The sequence below is a fragment of the Leishmania major genome, chromosome 32 (assembly GCF_000002725.2).
Source record: "Leishmania major strain Friedlin complete genome, chromosome 32".
Taxonomy (NCBI): Eukaryota; Euglenozoa; class Kinetoplastea; order Trypanosomatida; family Trypanosomatidae; genus Leishmania; species Leishmania major.
The window spans coordinates 1,459,259-1,485,571 of NC_007273.2; the positions used below are offsets into that span (position 1 = coordinate 1,459,259).

Here is a 26,313-nt window from a genome sequence, read left to right on the forward strand (position 1 = left end):
CCGCCACCAATCCTCTCTCCTCCACACCCACACACCCCTCTCATCACCTTCGCATCACTCGTCTACCTACCGACTGCTGAGCCGGGTGCCATAACGATACGTGATAGCGCCCGGCCTCGTGGTGGTGTTGGTGGTGGGGAGCTGCTGCGGGACTGCCACGGTGACGGAGGATCACGAGGAGGTGCGCATACCCGCATCAATGGAATGCACAACGGCCTTTTCTTTCTGCCTTGTTTGCCCTCTCTTGAACGACATTGGATTTCAAAGAACGTTCAAGGGTCATCAGCGCGATTACTTGGGCGAGGAAGACAAGGAACCAGCTGATCCACACACCCACACCCGCCGACACATTCACACGCTTGTCTTCATGCGTTGTTTCTCTTGCGTGTTTATGTCGGCTTCTCTCTCTCTATACTCTGGTGGCGTGCCTTGGCCATGATGATGCCGACGACGAACCCTCGCGTGCTCTCCTCCGCGCCCGCTCCCTGTGCCTCCTTCCGAGGCCGGCAAGTGAGTGCGCGCCCGCCCCTGCGGCGAGGGACCCCTTTCTTGTGTTGCGTCTGTCTGCTCATCTCATGCGTTGTTGTGCGCTCTTCTCGGGACGCTACGATGCGCCGAGATCCGGCGGGGAGGGCGATCGGGTTTTGCTCTCTCTCTCTCTCTCTCGTCCCGGTGGAGGCGGTGGCGTTGCGCTGCCTGCCGGTGCTACTTCCAGCATCGATTGCCGTGGACGGGGAGGGCCCCGAGACCTTGTGGTCTCTTGTCTGCCGTTGTGCCTCGACCGCCCGTGTCTTGAGAGTCAGCCCCGCCCGTGCGACCGTCTGCATGCCTCCACCTGGCGGTGCCGGAGACTGGAAGGACATGCGGCTTCGCGCTGTCGCCCGTATACCAGCACACCATATATATGTGTGTATCGCGTTGCTCCTGAGTAGGACGCACTGTACACCTGGCGGTGCAGCCCTCGGTGCGACTCTCGCTTCTTCCATCTCTGCCCCCTCTTCTCCCTCACTCTGTCTCTCGCGCCCGCAAAGGAAAGGGAAGCGCTCGCTTTGAGATGACGTGTGGTAGGAGAGGAGCACGCTGAGTGCACGCTGGCGCATGAAGGGTTCATGGTACGTGGATCTGGCCGTAAAAGTGGTGATTAATGTGGCAGAGTTGTGCATTTTATGGATGCACCAGTGAATGTGTTCTTGCGGTTCGGCCTCTCACACTCGGAGCGACTCAACCACCTCCTCGAACGTGTCGGCACCGCACAAGCGGCTTTTAGGATAGTGGGGCCGAGGCAACAGGAGGGAGTTGCGCGGACGCCTGCTCATCCACATGACGGAGCCGACTGCGCTCGTGTTGGTGCGCCGTTTTCTGTGCATTCAGGGAGCTGCTCGCACACGTGCAAGGGGGAGGCTCACGATGAATTATGCGCCTCTCTGGCGAGACTCCCCCCCCTCCCCTCCCCTCCCCCGGCTTCCCACACATGTTATTGCCTTCATCGAACCCGATTCCGCTGCTTTTGCTTTCCCTCTCCTTCGCTGTTGCAACGGCGAACGCTTGGTGGTGGCGGCATTGGTGTTGGGCGAGCGGCTGACGTGCAGCACCCATTCAACGGACAAGAGCCTGCGCTCTCTGTCTACTTTACTCATTGCCATGCAGGTCTTCGCCGTACCTCTCCACGCTGCCTTATCTCCTATTGTGGCCGCGTCTCCTCACTGCGGTTTGCGTTCCCTTTAGGCGATCAGGTTACTTTTTTTGTGCCCCTCTTCCACACGGACACTAGTAGCATGGGCACGACGCACGAGTATGAACCTCCGGTAGCGATGAAGCCGCTGGAGGAGCTCACCGACGCGGACAGGCGCGAGATGAGAGACTTGGGCATCGGCGAAGGCATGTTTAACTGCATCCTCACCTCCTGCATGAAGTTTGCCCTCTCCGGCGGCTGGAGTGTGCGGAAGCATGACGCCAAGTACGACATCGTATGGGAGACGAAGCCCAGCCAGAACAGCAATAAACAGGCGATGCGGTTCACCGCCAAAGTGCCGAACTGCAACACAGGCTCTCTGGAGGCCATCCTCGTGGCCGACGAATACCTTGAAGACGACCCGAACGTCAGCTACATGTACAAGTACGATAGACTGCTGCAGCAGAACCATGCCGAGAAGCGCATCGCCGGTAATGTCACGGTACAGAGCACGCACTACGGAGCGCCGGTGATGTTCGTGGCGCCGCGGCACATAATTTCCTACGTCACACTCGGCGCTCTTCTCACGCCGGCGCAGCAGAAAGAGCTCTGGATTCGGCCCACTGGGCTCCGCGACCAGCTGGCCGACGCAGAGCGCAAGGACGACCTCATGGCGTTCACCCAGTGCTGCATCGACTACACTGGGGACGCCGTAGAGCTAAGGAAGGGCAGCGAGCGCGGCCACGTATACAGCTACTCGTTGCTGGGACAGGAGGAGCCGGACGGCTCCATGACGGTGACGATGACGTTGGATATAGACCCTGCTGGTAAATTGCCGGCGAAGGTGGTGGACATGAGCAGCGACGAGCAGCACAAGAAGATGCAGCGGATCGTTGAGCTGCTGAAGGCAAAAGGTCCACAGCCGCACCTGTGCAGCGTCTACCAAAACACACGCGACTTCCCCTTTCGCAACCCCTCCAAAGGAGAGGGGGAGGGGAAGCGAAGCTGAGCAGTGAAGGCGCCGTCATTGAAGCAGGGCGAGGGGGAGGGGGGTGCTGGGCGTGGCGCAATGACGGTGCTAACACGAGCTCCTTTTTTTCCACGCAGGTCGTTGAATGACATTAACGCTCATGTGCACACAGACACAGACACAGACACAGACACAGACACAGACACAGACACACGCACACTCACGCTCGCCTCGCCGCTCACTGTCTCTGAACGCTTCTCGTGTTGCTCGCCTCTTTTTCTGCTTTTTTTTTTCTGCTTTTGCTCGTTGCGTGTATCTTCGCGTGTGTCCACCTGCGTTGTTTCTCTGCACGCCACTAGACCTGCACTTGACTGAAGGCAGACCTCTCTTGGCCCGCTCCCGCTCCCCTCACGTCAGCGCTGCTTGCTTTACTATCCTGACGCGTGTGCGCATCTTCTCTCTTGCCAACCTCTATTGGCTGCTGGGCCACTCGCGCTGTCGTCAGCATTCTCATGCACTGTCCCAGCAGTGCGTCCAGCCCTTTCCCCTCATCCCACCCGACACACAAACGCCCACACTCATGTACACGGACGCTTGCGCTAGCCACACTGCAATGGGCGCGCGCGCGGGTGGGGTAGGGGTAGGGTGGTGCGCATATCTGCAGCACATGGTGCCACTTCTGCTTTCTTGTTTTGCTCTTCCCTTCAGTGAGCGGCGCACTTGTGTGTATGGGCGTCTGCCTCTGTCTGCGCGTGTCCCCGGTGCATGTCTGCAGCTGCACTTGTTAACGGCTTTGGTTGTGCGCGCGTTACGGAGCTGCCTTGCTGTTTCTCTTCCTCTTTTGTTTTCGTGAGTCGCTGCTTGCCTTCTTTGCCTGGGAGCGTCTGCGTATATTGGCCGACCGCAGCTCCACTTGTCACGTCTTTCATGCCCTGTCCACCACCGCTGCAGGTGCCGCCCGCCACCAATCCTCTCTCCTCCACACCCACACACCCCTCTCATCACCTTCGCATCACTCGTCTACCTACCGACTGCTGAGCCGGGTGCCATAACGATACGTGATAGCGCCCGGCCTCGTGGTGGTGTTGGTGGTGGGGAGCTGCTGCGGGACTGCCACGGTGACGGAGGATCACGAGGAGGTGCGCATACCCGCATCAATGGAATGCACAACGGCCTTTTCTTTCTGCCTTGTTTGCCCTCTCTTGAACGACATTGGATTTCAAAGAACGTTCAAGGGTCATCAGCGCGATTACTTGGGCGAGGAAGACAAGGAACCAGCTGATCCACACACCCACACCCGCCGACACATTCACACGCTTGTCTTCATGCGTTGTTTCTCTTGCGTGTTTATGTCGGCTTCTCTCTCTCTATACTCTGGTGGCGTGCCTTGGCCATGATGATGCCGACGACGAACCCTCGCGTGCTCTCCTCCGCGCCCGCTCCCTGTGCCTCCTTCCGAGGCCGGCAAGTGAGTGCGCGCCCGCCCCTGCGGCGAGGGACCCCTTTCTTGTGTTGCGTCTGTCTGCTCATCTCATGCGTTGTTGTGCGCTCTTCTCGGGACGCTACGATGCGCCGAGATCCGGCGGGGAGGGCGATCGGGTTTTGCTCTCTCTCTCTCTCTCGTCCCGGTGGAGGCGGTGGCGTTGCGCTGCCTGCCGGTGCTACTTCCAGCATCGATTGCCGTGGACGGGGAGGGCCCCGAGACCTTGTGGTCTCTTGTCTGCCGTTGTGCCTCGACCGCCCGTGTCTTGAGAGTCAGCCCCGCCCGTGCGACCGTCTGCATGCCTCCACCTGGCGGTGCCGGAGACTGGAAGGACATGCGGCTTCGCGCTGTCGCCCGTATACCAGCACACCATATATATGTGTGTATCGCGTTGCTCCTGAGTAGGACGCACTGTACACCTGGCGGTGCAGCCCTCGGTGCGACTCTCGCTTCTTCCATCTCTGCCCCCTCTTCTCCCTCACTCTGTCTCTCGCGCCCGCAAAGGAAAGGGAAGCGCTCGCTTTGAGATGACGTGTGGTAGGAGAGGAGCACGCTGAGTGCACGCTGGCGCATGAAGGGTTCATGGTACGTGGATCTGGCCGTAAAAGTGGTGATTAATGTGGCAGAGTTGTGCATTTTATGGATGCACCAGTGAATGTGTTCTTGCGGTTCGGCCTCTCACACTCGGAGCGACTCAACCACCTCCTCGAACGTGTCGGCACCGCACAAGCGGCTTTTAGGATAGTGGGGCCGAGGCAACAGGAGGGAGTTGCGCGGACGCCTGCTCATCCACATGACGGAGCCGACTGCGCTCGTGTTGGTGCGCCGTTTTCTGTGCATTCAGGGAGCTGCTCGCACACGTGCAAGGGGGAGGCTCACGATGAATTATGCGCCTCTCTGGCGAGACTCCCCCCCCCTCCCCTCCCCTCCCCCGGCTTCCCACACATGTTATTGCCTTCATCGAACCCGATTCCGCTGCTTTTGCTTTCCCTCTCCTTCGCTGTTGCAACGGCGAACGCTTGGTGGTGGCGGCATTGGTGTTGGGCGAGCGGCTGACGTGCAGCACCCATTCAACGGACAAGAGCCTGCGCTCTCTGTCTACTTTACTCATTGCCATGCAGGTCTTCGCCGTACCTCTCCACGCTGCCTTATCTCCTATTGTGGCCGCGTCTCCTCACTGCGGTTTGCGTTCCCTTTAGGCGATCAGGTTACTTTTTTTGTGCCCCTCTTCCACACGGACACTAGTAGCATGGGCACGACGCACGAGTATGAACCTCCGGTAGCGATGAAGCCGCTGGAGGAGCTCACCGACGCGGACAGGCGCGAGATGAGAGACTTGGGCATCGGTGAAGGCATGTTTAACTGCATCCTCACCTCCTGCATGAAGTTTGCCCTCTCCGGCGGCTGGAGTGTGCGGAAGCATGACGCCAAGTACGACATCGTATGGGAGACGAAGCCCAGCCAGAACAGCAATAAACAGGCGATGCGGTTCACCGCCAAAGTGCCGAACTGCAACACAGGCTCTCTGGAGGCCATCCTCGTGGCCGACGAATACCTTGAAGACGACCCGAACGTCAGCTACATGTACAAGTACGATAGACTGCTGCAGCAGAACCATGCCGAGAAGCGCATCGCCGGTAATGTCACGGTACAGAGCACGCACTACGGAGCGCCGGTGATGTTCGTGGCGCCGCGGCACATAATTTCCTACGTCACACTCGGCGCTCTTCTCACGCCGGCGCAGCAGAAAGAGCTCTGGATTCGGCCCACTGGGCTCCGCGACCAGCTGGCCGACGCAGAGCGCAAGGACGACCTCATGGCGTTCACCCAGTGCTGCATCGACTACACTGGGGACGCCGTAGAGCTAAGGAAGGGCAGCGAGCGCGGCCACGTATACAGCTACTCGTTGCTGGGACAGGAGGAGCCGGACGGCTCCATGACGGTGACGATGACGTTGGATATAGACCCTGCTGGTAAATTGCCGGCGAAGGTGGTGGACATGAGCAGCGACGAGCAGCACAAGAAGATGCAGCGGATCGTTGAGCTGCTGAAGGCAAAAGGTCCACAGCCGCACCTGTGCAGCGTCTACCAAAACACGCGCGACTTCCCCTTTCGCAACCCCTCCAAAGGAGAGGGGGAGGGGAAGCGAAGCTGAGCAGTGAAGGCGCCGTCATTGAAGCAGGGCGAGGGGGAGGGGGGTGCTGGGCGTGGCGCAATGACGGTGCTAACACGAGCTCCTTTTTTTCCACGCAGGTCGTTGAATGACATTAACGCTCATGTGCACACAGACACAGACACAGACACAGACACAGACACAGACACACGCACACTCACGCTCGCCTCGCCGCTCACTGTCTCTGAACGCTTCTCGTGTTGCTCGCCTCTTTTTCTGCTTTTTTTTTTCTGCTTTTGCTCGTTGCGTGTATCTTCGCGTGTGTCCACCTGCGTTGTTTCTCTGCACGCCACTAGACCTGCACTTGACTGAAGGCAGACCTCTCTTGGCCCGCTCCCGCTCCCCTCACGTCAGCGCTGCTTGCTTTACTATCCTGACGCGTGTGCGCATCTTCTCTCTTGCCAACCTCTATTGGCTGCTGGGCCACTCGCGCTGTCGTCAGCATTCTCATGCACTGTCCCAGCAGTGCGTCCAGCCCTTTCCCCTCATCCCACCCGACACACAAACGCCCACACTCATGTACACGGACGCTTGCGCTAGCCACACTGCAATGGGCGCGCGCGCGGGTGGGGTAGGGGTAGGGTGGTGCGCATATCTGCAGCACATGGTGCCACTTCTGCTTTCTTGTTTTGCTCTTCCCTTCAGTGAGCGGCGCACTTGTGTGTATGGGCGTCTGCCTCTGTCTGCGCGTGTCCCCGGTGCATGTCTGCAGCTGCACTTGTTAACGGCTTTGGTTGTGCGCGCGTTACGGAGCTGCCTTGCTGTTTCTCTTCCTCTTTTGTTTTCGTGAGTCGCTGCTTGCCTTCTTTGCCTGGGAGCGTCTGCGTATATTGGCCGACCGCAGCTCCACTTGTCACGTCTTTCATGCCCTGTCCACCACCGCTGCAGGTGCCGCCCGCCACCAATCCTCTCTCCTCCACACCCACACACCCCTCTCATCACCTTCGCATCACTCGTCTACCTACCGACTGCTGAGCCGGGTGCCATAACGATACGTGATAGCGCCCGGCCTCGTGGTGGTGTTGGTGGTGGGGAGCTGCTGCGGGACTGCCACGGTGACGGAGGATCACGAGGAGGTGCGCATACCCGCATCAATGGAATGCACAACGGCCTTTTCTTTCTGCCTTGTTTGCCCTCTCTTGAACGACATTGGATTTCAAAGAACGTTCAAGGGTCATCAGCGCGATTACTTGGGCGAGGAAGACAAGGAACCAGCTGATCCACACACCCACACCCGCCGACACATTCACACGCTTGTCTTCATGCGTTGTTTCTCTTGCGTGTTTATGTCGGCTTCTCTCTCTCTATACTCTGGTGGCGTGCCTTGGCCATGATGATGCCGACGACGAACCCTCGCGTGCTCTCCTCCGCGCCCGCTCCCTGTGCCTCCTTCCGAGGCCGGCAAGTGAGTGCGCGCCCGCCCCTGCGGCGAGGGACCCCTTTCTTGTGTTGCGTCTGTCTGCTCATCTCATGCGTTGTTGTGCGCTCTTCTCGGGACGCTACGATGCGCCGAGATCCGGCGGGGAGGGCGATCGGGTTTTGCTCTCTCTCTCTCTCGTCCCGGTGGAGGCGGTGGCGTTGCGCTGCCTGCCGGTGCTACTTCCAGCATCGATTGCCGTGGACGCGGAGGCGTTGAGGCACATCAACTTGAGGTGTGCGTAGGCGGATTGCCAGAAGCGGGGACAGGCAGCGCACGCCAGCATACTGTGTCAAGGCCAACGTCACTTTTTCTGTGGCTCTATTTCCGTAGAGCGACGCTTGCTTGTGCAGCGGGTATGTATTCCGCAGACATACCGCTGACGTATCTGCGCGCAGCAGCGCTGGCAACCATGCTCCTTCCCCGTAACCAGCTCAACAAACATGTCGCACGCCCTATCCCTCTGATCATCTCTGTCTTCTATGTGCTCATGCGCGGTGCTGTGGTTGTCCCTCTTCTGCGGAGGGTAGACAGACGCTTGCGTGGCGGCCAGACCCAACAGTTCCACTGGCGCACTTACCTAGTGTGGGGTGACAAGAGCAGTTTGCGCAGGAAAGCATCTGCATACAAGCACACGCGAACACGCAGTGAACGCTGATAGCCATGCTCTCAATAGACACTTTCCTTCAGTTTCTCGATGTGCTGCAGTGCTGCTCGACGGAAGAGGCTGTCTGCCATGACCCTATGATGCTTGCTGGTGGGGAGGGCGCCACAGTGTCTCAGATGAGCGAAGGGCTGCTTCGCTGGCTGCACTCCAAAGTTGCCGCAAATCTTCGCTGTGAACTCCTCCTGGACGACAGTGCACGAGCAACTTCCTCGAAGCGGTACACCGCTTCCTCAAAGAAGCCGATGGTGCCCAAGAGCGGAGCTACTCTATGTGATGCCACGCCTGCAACCACGGCAGCTTCAGCATCTCAACGGGGCTCTGCACTCGCAGGGCCAAGGGAGGACGATTGCCTGCGCGTCCGGGCCGCTGCCTCTAGCGCAGCACTTGCGATGCTGTCGATGGCGCTGTGGCCTCTCGTGCAGGATCCTCAGACGGCAATCAGCACAGCCGGCGACACTCGCGAGACCTCTGCCGTGTGCCAGATCGAGCGCGTGTGTGCCGTGCTGCTGCGCCTCGTCACTTCTAACCTCGACGGCTGCCATGGTGCCTGGGCCGCTCATGAACCAGCTCCGTCGCCCTCCCTGATCTCGTCGAGCGCAGTTCGGCTGCACCTTGCCGCGTCTCTTAAGATGTGGATGCACTACTTCCTTCTATTTTTTATGGATTGGCTGCATTTCCTTCGAAGTTCGATACCGAGTGCCTCAGACATCGCTACGAAGCAACAGAGAGCTGCTGCCGCTGCCACTGGCGCCTTGCGTCGCCAGACAAGGAAGCCAACCGCAGAGGCAGTCAGGGATGGTGACCGACAAACGCTGCAGAGAGGACAATCGGCTCTGCTGCCCGATCCGTTGCGTGGCTGCCCGGCTGACCTCGCGCGACACCCGCTGCACTATTACGCTCAAGCGCTTCAGCGTGTTGCTGCCACTATCGAAAGCGGGTGTGGCACCGCGCCCAAGCGCAGCAGCGAAGGTGACGATGACGAGCTCTGGGCCACCTCACAGTCGTGCGCTGAACACCATAAGTGTGGCTCACCTGCTTTGCCTTGTGTGTCTGCAGGGCGGCGACGTGGCGCACCCCTCGGCGGCTGGGGAGCGGTGCGTAGGCGATGTGTCGAGGCGAGCAGCAACAGTAGCGTCAGCGACGGCAGTGCTACGCGTTTTCCCACTGAATCGCCGCCCCTCTTTTGCGCATTCGCCCCGCAGCGTCGACGAAGGGCACCGGCCAAGTCACTGCCCAAGCGCCACGCGTTGGGCGGCCCTGATGCATCGGCCGACGACGATGTGCCGCTCTCGGAGCTTGCTGAACGTCTGCGAGCGCGTACGCTGGTGTGACGATGAGTGGTGTATGGGAGGAGAAGGGGGACGAGCGAGATGAGGTAGCCGGCTAGAGAAAGAGTCTAGCAGGAAGGCTGCCAGGCCTCCGCAGGGGAGGGGGTCGGCACCACTTCCCATCCTTCATACTTTGCCACCCGCCGCTCTCCTCTCTTCTCTATCTTCTTCCATGTCCTCCCATGTCACCCTTAACCGAGGAATGTCCACATTTGACCGGTCGCTGTGAGGTGGGAGAGGGGCCCGTCCATTTCTGCTTTATCTACCTGCTTGGCATACACTGCTGAACTACTGGACTGACCGCGCGTCACGTCATCGACAGCCGATGTGGCTGCTCTTGCAACGGCACTCTGCAAGGCGTTGTGAGTGCGCCACATATGTTAGAGAGAGAGAGAGAGACAACAGAGGGAGGGGGGAGGGGCTATGCTTGATAGTGCACCTAACCTCCTCCCCCGCTCTGCCTCCGCTGCTCTACAGCGCTTCAAGTGAAAGCGGCGTCAAGGGTGCCTTGCGCGGGCAGCCTGGCGTACACACCGTGTGCATGTAGGTCGTCGTGTCTCGTTTTTTTTTTCTTGCGTTTCAGCTTCTCCAGAGCACCAGCAAGTCCGAGCACAATGGTGCTTTCTCCTCTCTTCACCCCCTCTGTGCCCCCCCCCTGTTCGTGTCACGCTCCGATCTCTTCTACTCTGCGCACGCGTGTGTGCGTTGGCCCCTTCTCCTTCCCCATCTCCTGTGAGGTACCACAAGTACAAACGGGGATATCGACAGCGTTCTGTGTGCGCGTGTGTGTGCTCGCCACGTGCATTCCCGAGATCGCGTACTCGATCTCGAACTGCACCACCCTCCCTCTTTTCACCATTGTGGTCTATCTCTGCTCTGCGAGGTCCCATTTGCAGGTTTGTCTGGCAGCTCTTCCCGCAACTACCTGCGCCGTGCCGTTTCTATTCTTTCCCACTGTGCAGCACGCTCCCGCGCACATCATGTCTGCAGAGAAGATTGAAGGCGTCATTGAGCGCATTACGTACACCAAGGGCGTGCTGGGTGTGGTGGTGTGCACGTCCGAAGGGGCGCCCATACGCGACAGCTTCCAAAACCTCGACAGGTCTCTGGCCCAGTCCTACGCAGCCATGGCGGCTGATCTAGCACGACAGGCGGCAGTGCTGTTCGCACCTGTAAAGTCTCACGGTGCTGCCGCTGAGTCCTCCTCCAAAATGGGAGCAAAGAAGCAGACCACCACTCCGCCAACACCACCGATCCAGGAGAGCTCCGTGGAGCTCATTCGCGTCCGCACGCTTCTGCATGAGATCATCATCCGCTGCAGCGATGACTTCCTTATCGCCGTAGTACAGGAGCCTGTTGTTTGACCGCAGCGGTAGTGGCGCGCACTCTTTCTCTGCGCATTGCTCTTTCTCTGTGTGTGTGCGTGTACGCCCATCTGCTTGTGATGCACGCGTGCGTGTGGCGGGTTTGTTTTTGAATGTTTGCTATATGTGGCCGGTGTTGTGCGGCGGCTTGCATGCGCATGTCGACGAGACCCAGGACGATTCTGCGATGCGAGAGGCGAAGGAAGGGAGCCCCCCTACACACACACACACACACACACAGGGCGGTGCGCATGTACACAAGCGTTTTGTTTTTGCATCCCTTATTCTCTTCCTCATTGGTGGCGTCGCACCAGCTGCTCAGGCGGTGGTGTCCGGGAGCTGATGCGACTGTCTTGCGCTGCGTGCGAAGGAAACACACACACACACACACACACACACACACACACACGCAAAAGAAACGCTGAGTGCAGCAGCCACAGACTGCGATTTGGCAGCGAAGCACACGCACGCCAGCATCACAGGAGACTGCTGTGCAGGATGCATCAGAGGGTGCCATGCCTTCCTCTGTTCGGTTTCCTGCGTGAGCAGACGCAGATGTGAGGCGTCTTCTGCCAACCATCATCGAAGGCTGGAAGGGCCACCCTTCCCCCACCACACAAAAAAGAAGGCAGCGGAGGTGGTCGAGAGAGCAGTGCTCACGTTGCTAGAGCTGTTGCTGGCGGTGTGCGTCCGCTTCTCCCGCCCTATCTTCCTCTTCTTTCTTGCCAACTTCTTCGCCAAGCGGGACCACCCGCGCATTACGTAAAGAGATAGACGAGCGCCAGAGGACTCAGGAGCGTCATTGTGCCGCCGTCACTGCTGCCAGTGGTCCGGCATCCTTTTTTGTATGCACACAACGCGCCGCATACTCCTCGGCGCCCAGCTGCCACCGCCGCGCAGCTACGCCCTTGATCTGGAGTACGTCAAGTTCAACGGTACCTCGTATGTGCGTTCACTCGCCTTGGTGCCATTTGCGCGGGCAGAGCTGCCATCACCGCGCCCGTCCCACGAGAGCGAGGTCCATGTCCGGGCAGGCAGTCCAGATGGCAGCCGAGTGCAGTTGCCGCCCCACACGCTGACCGAGCTTGGGGGTACCCCGACGGTGCTGGAGTTGAACCCGAGGGAGGTGATGCGGGTGGCGGAGCCGCTACCGTGCGGCCACCTTCTTCTGCCAAAAATTCAAAAGGCTCTCGTGCAAGGAGCGGCCCTGGAGGAGCTGCGGGCCCCGCTCGAGGCGGAGGCGCGCGGCGCCATGGCATCCTTTCTCGGTCTTCGCCGAGCTCTGCGGAAAGAGGGGAAGAGGGCGACGCGAGAGAAAAACGATCTTGGGGCGCTTGCGGCGCTCCGCCACGGCGAGTCGTCAGGCGGTGACATCGACGCCGCGGCAGATTTCGTGGACGAGGCGAACACCTTTTCATTTTTGGAGAGCGAAAGCGCGTCTGCATTGCCGGCAGCCGACCCCGCCACAGAGGCTGAGAAACTGGTGGTGAGGGAGTTGCAGATACGACTGAGCACCGTGCAGCTCTTCAAGGGGCTGGACCCGTTTGGGATTCCGAACATCCACCGGTTCAACCGCGAGGCACTCGAGCTACTCTATGCAGCGCCGGTGGAGTCACCTGACTTTGTCGCGGCGTCGCAGCACATTTGCGGCTTGCGCGCCTACAGCAAAGGCAGGCAAGGCTACAAGTCGCTCGCGCACCTCTCTCGCCACCACCCACACTTCCTGCAAGCCCTCCTGCGCCGCAGCTTTGAGAGGCCTTCTGCGTGGTACAGCTGGCTCGCCGACTGCGCGTTGTCTGTCGAGGCGAACTTGATTGAGGTGCGCAACGCACACCGCGACGACACTCGCGTCAGTGCGTGGCGTCACGTTGGCCGCTCGACTGGCGACACAGCGGTCGACGCCGATCGCGTCCAGACAGCGTCTGCCCCGGTGCCCGCGTCCTCGTCTCTTAACTTCCAGGAGAGTCTTACAATGCAAGATCTGGCCAAGCAGATCAATTTGCTGTGGAGCGGTCTCGTGCACGCGCCCGCAAGCCCCTACAGTGGAAGCGAGGGCGCGTCGATGTGCTCTCGTGCGAAGGTGTACGTTTACGGCAGCAGCGACGCCTCCGTCCTTCGCCGCACGCTGGGACTGGCGTTCACTGGGGCACCCCTACAGTGCCCTCGCTCAGAGCGAGGTCTTCGGGCAGGTTCTCGCTTTCCTGGGCGGAAGCAACTACGTGATGCGGCTGCTGCTGCCCACGCCGCCGCGTTGAGCTCGGCACATCAGACACCACCCCGGCCGCTTCGGCCGCTGAGCCCGCCCCTGGAGGCGGTGATAGTGGATGCCACCCGACACCCTCTCTTCACGGCGGCCGGCTTTGCCCCTTCGCCCAAGCAGCCGCCATCGCTGATGACGGCACTGGAGAAGGCTGCAAACAGTGACGCAACGGCGGCGGAGCTCTTGTCGGCGCCGCAGTGGCACGATCCGCTGTGGGATGCCCAGGCGCTTGCGTGCGTCTGTGCCTGTGCTGGTATGGTGCGCGTTCCTGTGGAAAGGGAAAAAGATAGGAAAACTCAGCACACGTGAGACGCTGTGCACTGTGTGTGTATGCATGTGTGACTGCATCTCCATGGACGGCTGACGCCTAAGCCCCGACCCCCTCCGCTGCGAAAAGCACTGCAAGCTCAGCGAGATAGACAGCGCACCAAGCAGTAAAGGGGGAGGAGGAGGGCATTACACCCACACTTGGCAGGCGGGCAAGCGGCAGGGTGCGATGTATCAGATTCCTGCAAGCCCTGCAGCTCTGTGCAGGGACCGTTGAACAAGAGAGACCGCGGTATTCACCTTCAACGCCCCCCCCTCCCCTACTGCCGCTGCGGCAGCGCTGTCTCCCCCCAGCCAGTTCACCCGAGTCCGTCGACGGTAGCACCAGCCACTCACCCTGAGAGCCCCTTTCGCCTTCTTTTTTCTCGAGGACGCTGGCCCGCTTCCACGTCTCTCCGTTGGCCCCAGCCCGCGGAGCAGAGCTGCTCGCTTGTGCAGTCTGGCGTGGCGAGGTGCCCCTCAGGGCGAGACAAGGAGGCGTCTTTGAACTTCCTCATTCCTGTGCTTGCAGAGAATGCGCGTGAGAGAAGCGAGGCACATGCTGGCACCGGCTTCTACCTGCTGCTGCTGCCGCTGCTGCTGCCGCTGCCGCTGCCGCTGCTGCTGCCGCTGCCGCTGTTGCTCTCGCCCCAATGCACTCCAGCCCGTTGACTGCCTTGCATCTTGTTTGGCCGATCGCGGCACACCCGACTCTTCCTCTCTGCCTCTTCACCTCGTTTCGCTTTCCCTGCACGCCTTTGCGCGACTGCCATGCGCCAACCCGCAGCGAAGTGGGAAGGGGGCCGTGCCATCCACGCCGCCACACATACACGCGCGAACGCGCAATCAGGAATACCCTCCCCACACGTGCCGCGTGTGCGGTCACCGATACCACGCACAGGCCATGCTGACCCTCACTCGTCGAGTGGCCGGCCACCACGCCAAGCAGCGCCTGCCGCGCAGCCTGCGAGGGCTGCCCACCCCTAGCGTGCGGCGTGCATGGGGCAACATGAAAAACCTGTCGAGTGAGGAGAAGAGGGAGCTGCTGCGCGGTGCGTGGCGAGAGGCGACTCCTGTTCAACTGGTGCCGGACCCGAGCAGTCGAGATAGCCGCGCTACATCGGAGCCCATCGCATTCGCTACAGACGAGGCGGCAGGCCGCTATCTGGCCGAAGAGGAGGAGGACGAGGTGGCGGAGATGCACGAGTCCACGCTGGGCCTGGCGCGGCGCTTCTTCGTGGAGCTGGCGGCGGCGGCGGCTGAGGAGGTGGATGGGACGCAGATGCCACCGGCCCCCCAGTCGGACGAGGAGCGCCGTCGTGAAGTGCGCGACGTGCAGCGGGAGTTCTTCGGTGACTTCTACGTGGAGCAGGGCATCATCGACGAGTCAGAACGATACGCGTTTGTGGACACCATGCTACGGCCTTCACGGCCTCTCTTCCTGGTGAACAGTGTCCTGCCATTGACGCGGCTCACGGTGCGGGATCAGCTCGAGGTGCACAGCGCGGCTTCCACGAGCCTCGACAGCGGCATCGAGAGCAGCGGCTCGGCGGGTGTGGCAGGCGCGCCTTGCGTGCTGCCCGTCTTCACGCCGACGCTCTTTGACCCGTGCCTGTACGCCGTGCCCCTTCCGCCCACCCAGGCGTTTGGCGCACCGCTCCATGTCTGCTTCTCCGCCGCAACGTCGCGATTGCAGTCACGGGAGCCCTACACCGGTGCTGCTACTCCAGTCATTCATGGCGGTTGTGCATCGTCCGTTCCGATTCCGAAAGAAGCACCCAGCGCCATCGGTGATCAAGCAGCGCTGCCCTCCGCTGCTGCATCAGTTGACCTCATCGCCGACGCCGATGCGCTTGGCGCGATGATGCTGGACGCGCCGCCGTACGCGGGGACAGACTCTTCGCAAGCGCTAGCCGCAGGCCCGTCTGCGTCTCTGACGAATGGCGCAAGAGAGTCAGCAACCACAGCAGCAGCAGTGAGCGACAGAACAGCTGCATCCGCGCTTGCTGTGGCGGCTCCAGCTCCGAGCCCGTCAACGCAGCCGCCAAGCCTCGCTCACATGTACTGGCTGCAGCGCCAGGTGGCCAGCAACACCGTCCTCCACGTGGACGACGTATCGCTTGTGGTGTCGCTGCTGAGTGTGCGGCTTGCAGCGGCCGCTGTGTCCAGCGGGGATGGTGTGCCACAGCCCTACGAAGCCGTGCTCTGCCAAGCAAGTGACCGAGGCGAGACGGCCTGCACGTACCACACGGAAATCGTGCATTATCTCTTCCGAGCTGCGCAGGCGGAATCGAGCGACCCAGCCGCGGTGGACCGCTTGGCGCGTGTGGTGATCGTCGTCGAGGATGCATCGTTCACAGGCCGCACCGCGGCCCCTCGACACCAGGTAAAAGGTGGGGGGCACAAAGGCTTGAGGTCACAACATCGTCAGACCAATGTGGCGTCGCTTCCGTGTGACGAGTCCGCTGTGGCGGTGACGGACCGGTACCCGAACGTGGTGTATCTCCAACCTCGTTCGCCGAACAGGAGGGGATGGCCGCTTACCCCTCCACGTTGCAGCTTGGCGGACGGCAGGTCAGAAGCGGCGGTCTCGCACCTTCTGAGCAGAGTGGTTCTGTGCGTTCCCGCAACATCGCAAGACGGTGTTCGCCCTCGTGGCTGGCTCGCTGGTGGCGACGAAGAGGCTGCCGACGAAGACGCCGATCTCGTGCCGTTGGGAGGGCACACACCGTCGTCGTATCGCCGCGGTGTTTCCAGCTTCGTGGCAGGGGCGCCGCCGAACACCTTCGTGGAACGCTGCCAGAGAGCGAGCGCCAACTTCTCCAAGTTGCAGAAGCAGCTCTACGCGGCCATACAAGCTGTGAGGGCGGACAGCTGTGGTTGGGTCATCTACGCCACTCAGAGCGCCAACGTGATCGAGAACGAGGCCGTCGTGTGCGCCGTTTTGCAGCGCATTTGCATGGAAGGTGACGGGTTGCAGCCGCGGCTACCGCAACAGTCGGGCAGAGCGGAGGGGGAGGCGGCCGACGACGGTGCGGCGGCTGCAGGGCATGTGAGGCGACCGTTAGGCGTGGAGTGCGTCCCGCTAGATTCACCTACCATGGAGGCGTGCATGACATCCCCAGAGGCCACCTCCGTGCTGCGATTGCTCTGCAGGGAGGGTCGGCCGGGCCTCAGCACATGGGTTGCTATCGAAGACGGCTCTGCAGGGCAAGAGGCGGAGCAGTACAGCCCAGAGCTGCGCGATTCCGTTGCCCAGGCGGCATGGCGGACGGACCCGATGCGGACAGGCAGTGACGGCGGCTTTGTGGTGTGCTTGCGCGTAACGCCAGCAGCCCAGCTTCGGGAGCATGAGCATGGGCGAAGCGGCGGAGCGGCTGCAAGTGTGCCGCCGCTGCCGTGCTTTTGGTGGACACATCCGGACAGCCACGTCGTCTCGGCACTCACACCGGCCACCTTCCAGTTTGTGAAGGACATGGAGCGAGCCGATGTCGCGGGGCGAGGGCGCTCGTCGAAGACAGTCTCGAGGATCCTTCACGCGGGAGTGCCAGTAGGGTGCGCCTCCCCGCTGCCCGCTGCGTCCGCCTCCAACTCTAGCGTCGGCGCTGCTGGGCTGGCACTACCAGCGGACTGTGGCATCAGTAGCGCGACGTGCCACGTGGATGTCCTGGGCGCCCTGCGCCGATTGCTGCCACACTTGACCCTTTCCGCTAAGGCCCTTTGTGAGCTGCTGCTGCTCAAGCATGTTCAGTCTCACGTGCTGCGCAGGCAATTGCGCTTGCTCCAGAAGCAGTCGACGGCTCAGCAGCGGCGGCAGCTCGGCGTTGAGGATTCGGCCGCTGACACGGCGGCCGAGACGCGCAACTTTCTCACAGCAGTGGAGAAAGCAGCTGAGAACCATCTTCTGCTCTCTGCCCCATCCTCCGCGCAGCTGTCTGGCCGGTTCTACGTGTGGGTCGGCGCAGCTGCCGAGTCGCTCCTGCCATCGTCCAGGATCATGGCCACTGCTCAGGCAACGGGGAGCGCGGAGGCGCCGCCTGCTCCTGCCGGCACTGCTCTTCACCCCGCTGTCTTGGGCGAGTTGGAGGCGGCTGGCGTTGTGGCGGAGGTCGAGTACCAGCGTCACCCCACTCTCCGTGACCCTGCCTCGTCTGTCATCGACTTTACCGTGCGCCTCGATGTGCCCCCAGATATGCCAGAGCGATCCAAGCATCTTGCGGCGCTGGAGGAGTGGCGAGTGGCGCTGCGGGACGCACTGCTGTACGTGCTTCGGCGCACCTGCAAGGACAGTGGCTCTGTTCGTCTCTGGGCGAGCCCGTCCGTAGATAGCGCCAGTGTGCCCGCGTCGAGGGTGGGTGCCGATGGCGGTAGCGGTGCCGTGCGTGCGCCACGCACGAACGAGGTGCTCGAGCTTACAGAGAACGAATACGAGACTGTGCACACGGCACAGCCTATGCCGACTGGCGGAGTGGTGCACCCACACGCCCTCTGGGTTCGCCCTACCTTGCCTGGCATGGAAGCAGAGGACAGGAGGGCGGACTGGCTGCACGACACGAACTACCAGAAGTGGCGCCGACGTCGAGCGCAGCGGTGAACTTGACCTCAGAGTCTCTCGGGCTGTCATGAGTGTATGCGCGCTCATAAAGGGGTACGCAGCCACCCTTAATCTCCTGCGTCTCCTTCCACTGCTGTGTGTTTCGCTCAGCCACACACACACACACACACACACACACACACACACACACACGCACATACACACACCACCTCTCTTTAAGGGCACAGAATTGTATGGCACAGGCGCACGCTCCTATGTCGGTGAAGCCGTGCGAGTGCGCACGTTCGAGGAACCGGCGGGACAGGTATAGGCGACTCTGCTAGGGGGCGGCGCCAAACTTGACTGCGCCTTGAAGGCTGGTATGCTCCTCCTCGGATGCTAGCTCCTCCCTCTCCCCCACAGCGGTTTCTTTCTGTATTAGGAATTTGGATCTGTGTGCCGGTTGTGCGCTCGCGCTGCAGGGGATTGCTGCGCTCTGTGCACCGCCATCCACTTCGATGCATTCCGCGCCTATGCGCGCACACACCCATCGCCACAGCTACGTGAAGGTACACGGCGGCGCGGCAGGCACTTCTCTCCTCTCCTCTCCTCTCTCACCGTGGGGCGTTTCATGTTGCTCTCTCGCACGTCTGCTCTGGCAGAATCCGCCGCTACGGTTGCTCATTTTATGGCACCTGCGGTGTTGAGCAGCTGCACACACGCGCACACGCACATTCTAGTTCTTTTATCTCCCCACACCACGTTCGGTGATAAAGTAGATTAGCGCGTGCCATGCCGACGATCTCTGCACAGTCAGCTTCTGATTTTGCACCGTCGGTGGGCGGCGAGGACTCGACGCAGCAGCTCCTGTCCGGGTTCCAGTTCGTTTTGGTGTGCCTGATAGTGATAGCATCGTACTACGTGTCCTTGTGGATCTCTGCCCATGCGGTGGGGGAATCGACGGCATCGCTGAGTGCCCCCATCATCGCAGCTTCGAACCTGTTTGCCGACGTTAGCAACACGATCCTAAAGAAGATCAACCGCCGTCGCCACCGCACTCAGGTCGGCGCCGTCGTCTACGAGGAGGAGGCCGATGATGCCAGCAATTTTGTTTTTGTAAACCAGCCTGGCCCAGGCGTGCAGTAGGGTGAACCATGCTGCACCTGGTGCAGCATACGCGGTTGCCTTTTCCTTGCCCTCTTCTGTTTTGCCTCCCCACGTGTTAGGGGCAGATCTTCAGTCTTGGCGACTCGGCCCCCTGTGCACGCGTGTGCACAGGGGCACCCCCACGTGGCTATGCTTGAGGGGTGGGTTGCCTCCTCTGCTGCCTGCGGACTCTTTTCCTGCTACGCATGCTTCTCTCACTCCTTGCTCGCTGTCTCGCATTATTTGTTGTGTCTTGCTGTTCTTCTCGACTTGCTTCCGCTTCTTTTCCTCCCTCTGCGCGCTCGCGCTGCGTGTGCGCGTCTGTCCATGTTCATGTGCCCTTGTCTCTCCCTCTCTGTCGCACGCGTGCCCAAGTGTGTGCTGCGCACGTACTGATGCTTCAACCAGGTGCTTTCAGACTCTCGTTGGGTTTATTTGCCGGCGTAAACGCACGCGGTGCTGCCGTTTTTGTGGCTTTGCGCGGAACTCCCCCGATGGAGGGAGGCGAGTGGAAACCGAAAGCGAACCTTTCGCTACGACGCATGCCGCATGGGGCCTCCGCTCGCTCTGCCGCTGCAAAGTGACTTCATGGGCGCGCTCCTGCACTTCTCCGGAAGGCGAATGCTGCGCTGTTCTTCTCCAGAGAATGCAACGGGCCGCAGAGTTGGGATCACTGTGCCTATCGACAAGCCCTTACACGCGAATGCATACTGCCTCATCGTCTCTCCCGCCGTGTCTGCTGCCTCTCTGACTCATGCCGCCTTCCCATCACCACAGCTAAAGATCCAGAGAATCAGCGACGACTAGCGACTCCCCTCTTCTCTGAGCGTGTGCAGACGTCAGATGAGCGTACCTTCGCTGCGTCGAAGCGACCGCAGCGGTGATCCTACTCGGGACCGAGTCCACTACGTGAGGGCGCAGCGGCAGCACCTTGTGCGCGAGACACGAATGCTGCAGATGGCGCTGGAGGAGCTGCAGGAGGAAGCGGAGCGGGAAAACACCGAAGAAGCGTTGATGCGCCGTGGAATAGACACAACCCATCGCGAGCTGCTGCGGTGCCTACTTCATCTTGCCTTAGCTGAGCAGGATTCAACGAGAGGCGCAGCGGCGGCATCTGGCGCACAAGCGCAGTACGACGAGACAAGCGCCATCATCTGTGAAGTATTGCGGAGGTATAAGCACGAGCAAGACGCCTTCACGCAGGAGGCCAAGCAGCGCTTGGAGAGTATCAGAGAAGAAGCGCGGCAGGCATGCATGAACGTCGGTGACACCCTCGCCGTGCCGCAAGGTGAGCATGCTCACAGCAGTGGTGTCGGCTCCGTTGTGGAAGCAACTGACTGCGACTCCCTTCGCAGTGCCTTAGAGGCACTGCGCGAGATGCAGGCCGAGGTGGACGAGGAAACGGAGGCCACGTTGCTGAGCATCGGCCGCACGCTGTTTTGCTGACCCGGGCGTTGTCCGTCTTTCAATTTGCCCCTGGTGTTCTCCCCCCTTCCCCCTCCCCCCACTAAGAGGACGGCGGCACACCCGAAGTGACGGGTCGGGAGAGGGTGGGGGGTGCAGGGAGGCTGTTGCTCCTGCTAGGAAGTGGGCTCGGTGAATGGACTGCACACGTACTCACACATGCGAAGTCCGAGGCAACGCGGCTTGTCTGTCTGCTTCCCCTTCCGCGAAGATTGTTGTGTTCCTGGGCCCTTTCCCTATCGGAAAAAAAAACAATGTAGAATGAGATGAGGTATGCTGCCACTGCCCAAACGCATGAGCATACCTGCGCGACAAACTGCGCTGTGCTGCTGTCCTCGTCGCCGACGAGACGCATCTTTTCTCTCTCTGCTATGGGCACAGACGGGGCGCGTATCTACTCCCGCCCGTCCACCTCTTTTCCCCTCCTTCGCTTCTCTGGCCACGGCACACACTGGGGCTTTCGTTTGCACGCATGATGCACCCATCACCTCTCCACATGGTCTTGCACGCGTCTCACTCCCATCTTTCGCCCCCCCCCCCCCCCACCACCACCACCATGGCGACAACTGCTGCACCCGCTGTCGCGGCGAAGGTGCATGAGTGTTCGTTAGGTAGATAGAATTACGTAGCGGCTCTCTGTTCATTTTGCCGTCGTATCCCCCTAGGATATTCGCGCTTCGGCCCTGCAGACTCCCCCCCCTCCCCCTCCCCCAAAAGAAAACACGCACGCACGCACATACACGAAGAACGCACAAATGGCGCCACCGAAGGCTTCTCTTCCGGCCCGCATCTTCGCGGGTGACTTCATGGGCATCAACTGGAACCGCGTCAGCTGGATGGCCCCGTACAACAACTTCTACCCCATCACAATGTGCGGCGGCTGGGGTGGTCGTATGTGGTCCAGCTTCATTCAGTACGGTCGCTTCGACAACCGTGCCGGCCTCATCATGGTGCGCAACCTGATCATGAGCATCCCGAGCGCTCTCATGGCTCTGCTGATGCTCGGCAATATGGACTGGTACCAGTGCATGCAGTGCGCCCTCTACCTTCCCGGCATCCCGATGCCACAGTGGGCGCAGAATGAGTATGCGAAGGAGATGGAGTGGTACAGCTGGAATAAGCCGGGTGCCATGGCGAAGCACCACTATGCTGGCACTGTGTCGATCCCCGGCACAGAGAAGTACATCACGGAGATGTAGAAGTCCGAGCAGCCTTGTGCGAGACAAGGGAGGGCTGGTGCACGACTGATTTTGTGCCTGCCTTCATCTTCTTTTGCGGTCACGTTGTCTTTCCCACGCCTATCGCGTGGCAGCATGTGTTGACGTGTGTGCGTGTGAGCGCGTGCAGGCTCGCATCGAGGCAGCTCAGCTTGGGTCGCTGCACGGACGGGTCGCGGGTGCACAGATGCTGCCGTCGCAGCGGTCGACAGCAACCCAGTTGGCTTTGAGCTTGCCGCAGTGGTACGTGCGGGGGACTGCGCGAGACGGGGTGCAGCAGCTGCATGGCATGAAGGGAGTAGCAGTGTACAGAGTCGTGTCTCTCTCACACTTCAATGTGTGTCTAGTGTCTTGTCTCGATGATTGCTCTTTGTGTAGTCTATGCTCGTTTCTGTTATGCTTCCTGTGTTTGGTGAGACACGCACATGACAGCTGGGCGTGCACTGGCTCTGCCTCACTGTCACACACACACACACACACACACACAGATACACACTCTCTCTCTCTCTCGAGTGTATGTGTGTGTGTGTGATGAGGCGAAATACCGTACGTGAGTATGCCCCGTGCGCGGTGTTGTTAGGATTTGATTTAAAGCTTTAGTCAAGAGGGCCCCCCACCCTCGACTCCACCTTCTAAACGAGCGACCCAAAAGTACAAAAGTATGTAAGCAGGCGCGCCCAAACAAACACACACACACACACAGACACACAGACACTCACGCACGCGCACACGGAGAAGGTGAAGCGGTGGATGTGACGGTGACGGTGCAGAAAGCGACTTTCCCATCACCGGCGCACACAGACGCGTCCTCGTTCGCGTGTCGTTGTGGTGCGTCGCCGCGAGTCTCAGTGGTGGTAATCTGTAATCTACATGACAAGGCTGTGGAGTTCGCAATGAGGTTGGGCACGAACTTGACGGGGATGCCACTCCGTAGGTGGATGAGAGAGCATAGGGTGGTGCAGATGTTGTGCTTGCACCCAGGCGCGTGCAGCAGGGGAGTGCACCGATCGCATTGCTGTGCCTTCATGACCCTTTTCATCCTACTTGTCGTCTGCTTTCTTCCACGGCTCTTGCGTGCGCTCTCTTTCATCACCTTCCCTCTCCGCGCCACAAGTACTCGTGGTCAGAGGCGGCGTCGACGCCGCCGCAGCTGCGAATCCCCAACAACAAGCGGCTAGTCTCTCGTTTTTGGCCGGCTCATACCCTGAGCTACACTTCCCCCTCCCCTCTCCTCCAAAGCATAGGAGCAGTGGAGCTTCCGGCATCATGCCGCCATTTTTCGAGGCGAGGGCCGAAAAGCTGATGCTCGCTGCTCAAGAGGAGTGCCGCTTGCTCGCAGCACAGTTGGAAAAAAGTCGTGCAGCACGAGCTGCGTCCACTTGTGGGCCGCAGGGCAAGATTCGTGCGGCGCCGGCGACTGCACCCGTGGCGGCCACATCTCCACCGAGCCCTCGGAGAACATACAGCGCCGCCACAGCGACGGTTGCCGTGAAAGGTCTCTCCATAGGCTCCTCCACCTCCACTTCGCCCGATCGAGCCGGGAGCCCGTCGGCGGCGCCCCCGTCGGCCTCCCCCGCGCGCGTTGTCATCCCCACTGCCGCCACGCATAAGGAAGGCACACTGCTTCACTTGGTGCGGGGCAGTGGCCTGTTCGGCAGCGGCAGTCGCTCCTTCGTGCCTCACTACATTGCTGTGTCCGGTAGCGCTGGGATCTCGTGGTACGCGTCCGAAGCGGAGTACCGCCAGAACCCCTCTCGGCCACTCGGGCACGCTGACTTCTGGATTGAGACGTTCAACAGCCGAGGCAGCCGCTTTAAGAAGGCTGCCGTGTGCTGGCCGCTCATCTTGCCTGACGATTGCCCAGAGGCGAAGGACGCGAACAAGACGTACTTCGCTGTAGACTATTACACGCCCGACGAGGCGCGGGAGCAAGTTGTGCTGGCGGCGTCGTCGCCGGCAGAACGCGACGAGTGGGTGCAGCTTCTCACCAAGTATATCGACCTCTACTTGGCCCCTCGTGCCGAGTCGGAGGAGCTGCAGCACATCCCGCGCGGCGCAGAAGTCCCGCTGCACCGGTCAGGGGTTATTGAAGGCGAAGCTCCAGGCGGTAACATTCTCTGAGACAACACGCAGTGTGTTTGCAAGAGTGTGCGTGCGTGTATGTGTATGTGTATGTGTGTTTCAGTGACGCGAGACGTGCCGTGCGATGTGCACGCGCGTAGCCGCTGTTTCCCAGAAGGCCAATCGCGGCAAGGGGCGGTCTGTTAGCCGCCCTCACCCCATGCATGGCAGCCGCTGTGGAATCAAGAGCAAGGTGAAGAGGGCAGATGACGGAGCTGTGCGCTTGCTGCTGTTGTTCGGCTTATTATTTTTGCCGTCCTTCTCGACGTCTGCGTATCGACAGATCGAGTGGTGACACGGTGCCCCGCTTTCACCTCTCCCCTCCTGCACATCTCTCTCTCTCTCTCTCCTTCACCTTGGGGTGGCGGTGCTCGCGCTAAGGCACGTGATGAACACGTGGAAGTGTGCCCTCTGTATCGCGTGATCGTCAAGTGTGCGCGAAGTGTGCGGAGCGTTTTTTTGCTTTTCGCTCGCCCACAGCGCAGCGCGCTGGCTAAGACTGCAGAACCACCGTCTAGCTGTGGTTCCCACGTCTCTCCTCTGCTGCGCTGCTGCACACAGACGTACCTGGAGAGAGACGGCGCCATCCAATTGCCGCCACGCATCTCGCCTCTCATCCTTCCCCCCTCCCCGTGGTGGACCACATAGACATAGAATCATGACAACACTACCGGTGCTTCACTTGAAAGCGACCAGCCTCCAGAATGTGACCATCGCTGCGGACCTGAGTGACACCACAGCGACCCTCTACACGTTCCTCCGCTCGACCCCCAGCGCCGCCGAAACTGAGCTGGCCCTCCAGCCCTTTCTTGAATCCCTCCACGCGGCTCCGTCGTCCGGCAGGGCTGCTCTCATGCGGCGACCGAATCATCACCTTGTACAGCTTCTGGAGTCGGTGGCCGTTGATGGCGTCTTTCGTTGCACACCGCATGTCCTTCCTGCGCTGGCGCGTCACTCAGATCGGTGGCTGCACCGGCTGGGGTACGCCTCGATGGACGGTGAGGCGGCTAATTTGACGGCAGTGATGGATTCTTCGGCACATGCAGCGAGCGGGTCGCAGCGATCGGCGTCACCTCCGACGGCTGCGCCGTTCCCAATCATGCGTGTGCGTGCGACGGACATGCACCAGTACGTCGATCCGTACTCAGCCTATGAGGCTGATTACTTGGGGAGGCAGGAAGCGGCTCGCTCGTCTTATGTTGATGCCTCTGCCAGTGGCGAAGCACGTTTGCCAACGAACGGGTCTGCAGCAGAGTCGGGTGGCCTGCAGCACAGGGACACCACGCACCCTCATGAAGAGGCATCGTCTGTGTCGGCTGAGGTGTCTGCGCTCACTGCTCCTGGAGACGAGCCGCAGCTGAGCGAGCCAGCGCCGTCCGCGTCCCACGCAGTGACTCCAGCGCCAACAGCGGCGCTCACCTCCGCCCCGGCGATTCACCCGGTGCTCCACCTCATCGCAAACCAAGTTTTGCAGCAGCAGGAGGAAGGGGAGAAGACGGGCCGCGAGAACGCGGAGGAGCGTGCGCACCCGTCCTCGTCGCACGCAGTTCTTGACGAAAAGTTGCACCGTCTCATGGCGCAGCTAAACGAGGCAGAGACACAGCTTACCGCCGCCATGGCGGAGAAGGAGGCGACAGAGCAGGTGTGGTTGCCGTACTACAGCCGCCTCAAGACAAGCAGGGTGTACGTCAACGAGCTCAAGAGTCGTTTACAGAGCGCCGCCTCTCTCTATCTGCTTCAGCGATACGAACGCGAGACGCTCCAGCAGGCTCACATCGGCGTCGCGATGGAGTCCATAAGCTTGCAGCTGGTGCTGCGCGATGTGCGCGCACGACTGGAAGATGAGCAGCGCAGCTCGCTCACAGACGGCCACCATCAGGCGACGGAGAGCGATAGGCTGGCTCAGCAGTTGAGCGCTGTTCTGGGAGTACCTGCGGCTGCGAGCCAGCGCAATGCGGCATGCGATCGTACAAACTAAGCGACTCGCCTCGCAGACACGTAGACGATCACAATGACGGAGCTTCAGCATGTCTGCCAGGCCCGATTCACGTCAGCGGCCTCACCAGCACAGCAGCTGCAATATATGCACACCAAGAGTTTTGACATGGCTCTCTGGCAGGGCAGAGTCATCGCTGCGACTGACGGAGATGGCGGACACCCCCTCCCCCTGCCTCCCTGCGCTCACCGCATC

The 26,313-nt window shown here is 60.7% G+C and overlaps 11 protein-coding genes across 11 annotated transcripts; all 11 read left to right on the forward strand.

Annotated features, from left to right (window-relative positions):
• Positions 1-1,166: 1,166 nt before the first annotated feature.
• On the forward strand, positions 1,167-2,681 carry LMJF_32_3546 (conserved hypothetical protein; the record flags this gene model as incomplete). Its single annotated transcript, XM_003722340.1, has 1 exon — positions 1,167-2,681. One exon carries the CDS (start codon positions 1,167-1,169, stop codon positions 2,679-2,681), a length of 1,515 nt encoding a protein of 504 aa, XP_003722388.1.
• A 2,237-nt stretch (positions 2,682-4,918) lies between these two features.
• Positions 4,919-6,280, forward strand: LMJF_32_3548 (conserved hypothetical protein; the record flags this gene model as incomplete). The annotated part of the gene is made up of 1 exon (XM_003722341.1): positions 4,919-6,280. One exon carries the CDS (start codon positions 4,919-4,921, stop codon positions 6,278-6,280), a length of 1,362 nt encoding a protein of 453 aa, XP_003722389.1.
• Positions 6,281-8,378: 2,098 nt separating this feature from the next.
• On the forward strand, positions 8,379-9,713 carry LMJF_32_3550 (hypothetical protein; the record flags this gene model as incomplete). Its single annotated transcript, XM_001685629.1, has 1 exon — positions 8,379-9,713. One exon carries the CDS (start codon positions 8,379-8,381, stop codon positions 9,711-9,713), a length of 1,335 nt encoding a protein of 444 aa, XP_001685681.1.
• A 611-nt stretch (positions 9,714-10,324) lies between these two features.
• On the forward strand, positions 10,325-11,074 carry LMJF_32_3555 (conserved hypothetical protein; the record flags this gene model as incomplete). Its single annotated transcript, XM_001685630.1, has 1 exon — positions 10,325-11,074. One exon carries the CDS (start codon positions 10,325-10,327, stop codon positions 11,072-11,074), a length of 750 nt encoding a protein of 249 aa, XP_001685682.1.
• An 847-nt stretch (positions 11,075-11,921) lies between these two features.
• Positions 11,922-13,643, forward strand: LMJF_32_3560 (conserved hypothetical protein; the record flags this gene model as incomplete). Its single annotated transcript, XM_001685631.1, has 1 exon — positions 11,922-13,643. One exon carries the CDS (start codon positions 11,922-11,924, stop codon positions 13,641-13,643), a length of 1,722 nt encoding a protein of 573 aa, XP_001685683.1.
• A 901-nt stretch (positions 13,644-14,544) lies between these two features.
• LMJF_32_3570 (conserved hypothetical protein) lies at positions 14,545-18,234 on the forward strand (the record flags this gene model as incomplete). The annotated part of the gene is made up of 1 exon (XM_001685632.1): positions 14,545-18,234. The coding sequence occupies one exon, from the start codon at positions 14,545-14,547 to the stop codon at positions 18,232-18,234; it is 3,690 nt and encodes a 1,229-aa protein (XP_001685684.1).
• A 732-nt stretch (positions 18,235-18,966) lies between these two features.
• LMJF_32_3590 (conserved hypothetical protein) lies at positions 18,967-19,320 on the forward strand (the record flags this gene model as incomplete). The annotated part of the gene is made up of 1 exon (XM_001685633.1): positions 18,967-19,320. One exon carries the CDS (start codon positions 18,967-18,969, stop codon positions 19,318-19,320), a length of 354 nt encoding a protein of 117 aa, XP_001685685.1.
• Positions 19,321-20,163: 843 nt separating this feature from the next.
• Positions 20,164-20,766, forward strand: LMJF_32_3600 (conserved hypothetical protein; the record flags this gene model as incomplete). Its single annotated transcript, XM_001685634.1, has 1 exon — positions 20,164-20,766. One exon carries the CDS (start codon positions 20,164-20,166, stop codon positions 20,764-20,766), a length of 603 nt encoding a protein of 200 aa, XP_001685686.1.
• A 773-nt stretch (positions 20,767-21,539) lies between these two features.
• Positions 21,540-21,983, forward strand: LMJF_32_3610 (conserved hypothetical protein; the record flags this gene model as incomplete). Its single annotated transcript, XM_001685635.1, has 1 exon — positions 21,540-21,983. One exon carries the CDS (start codon positions 21,540-21,542, stop codon positions 21,981-21,983), a length of 444 nt encoding a protein of 147 aa, XP_001685687.1.
• A 1,320-nt stretch (positions 21,984-23,303) lies between these two features.
• On the forward strand, positions 23,304-24,122 carry LMJF_32_3620 (conserved hypothetical protein; the record flags this gene model as incomplete). Its single annotated transcript, XM_001685636.1, has 1 exon — positions 23,304-24,122. One exon carries the CDS (start codon positions 23,304-23,306, stop codon positions 24,120-24,122), a length of 819 nt encoding a protein of 272 aa, XP_001685688.1.
• Positions 24,123-25,146: 1,024 nt separating this feature from the next.
• On the forward strand, positions 25,147-26,100 carry LMJF_32_3630 (conserved hypothetical protein; the record flags this gene model as incomplete). Its single annotated transcript, XM_001685637.1, has 1 exon — positions 25,147-26,100. One exon carries the CDS (start codon positions 25,147-25,149, stop codon positions 26,098-26,100), a length of 954 nt encoding a protein of 317 aa, XP_001685689.1.
• Positions 26,101-26,313: the final 213 nt, after the last annotated feature.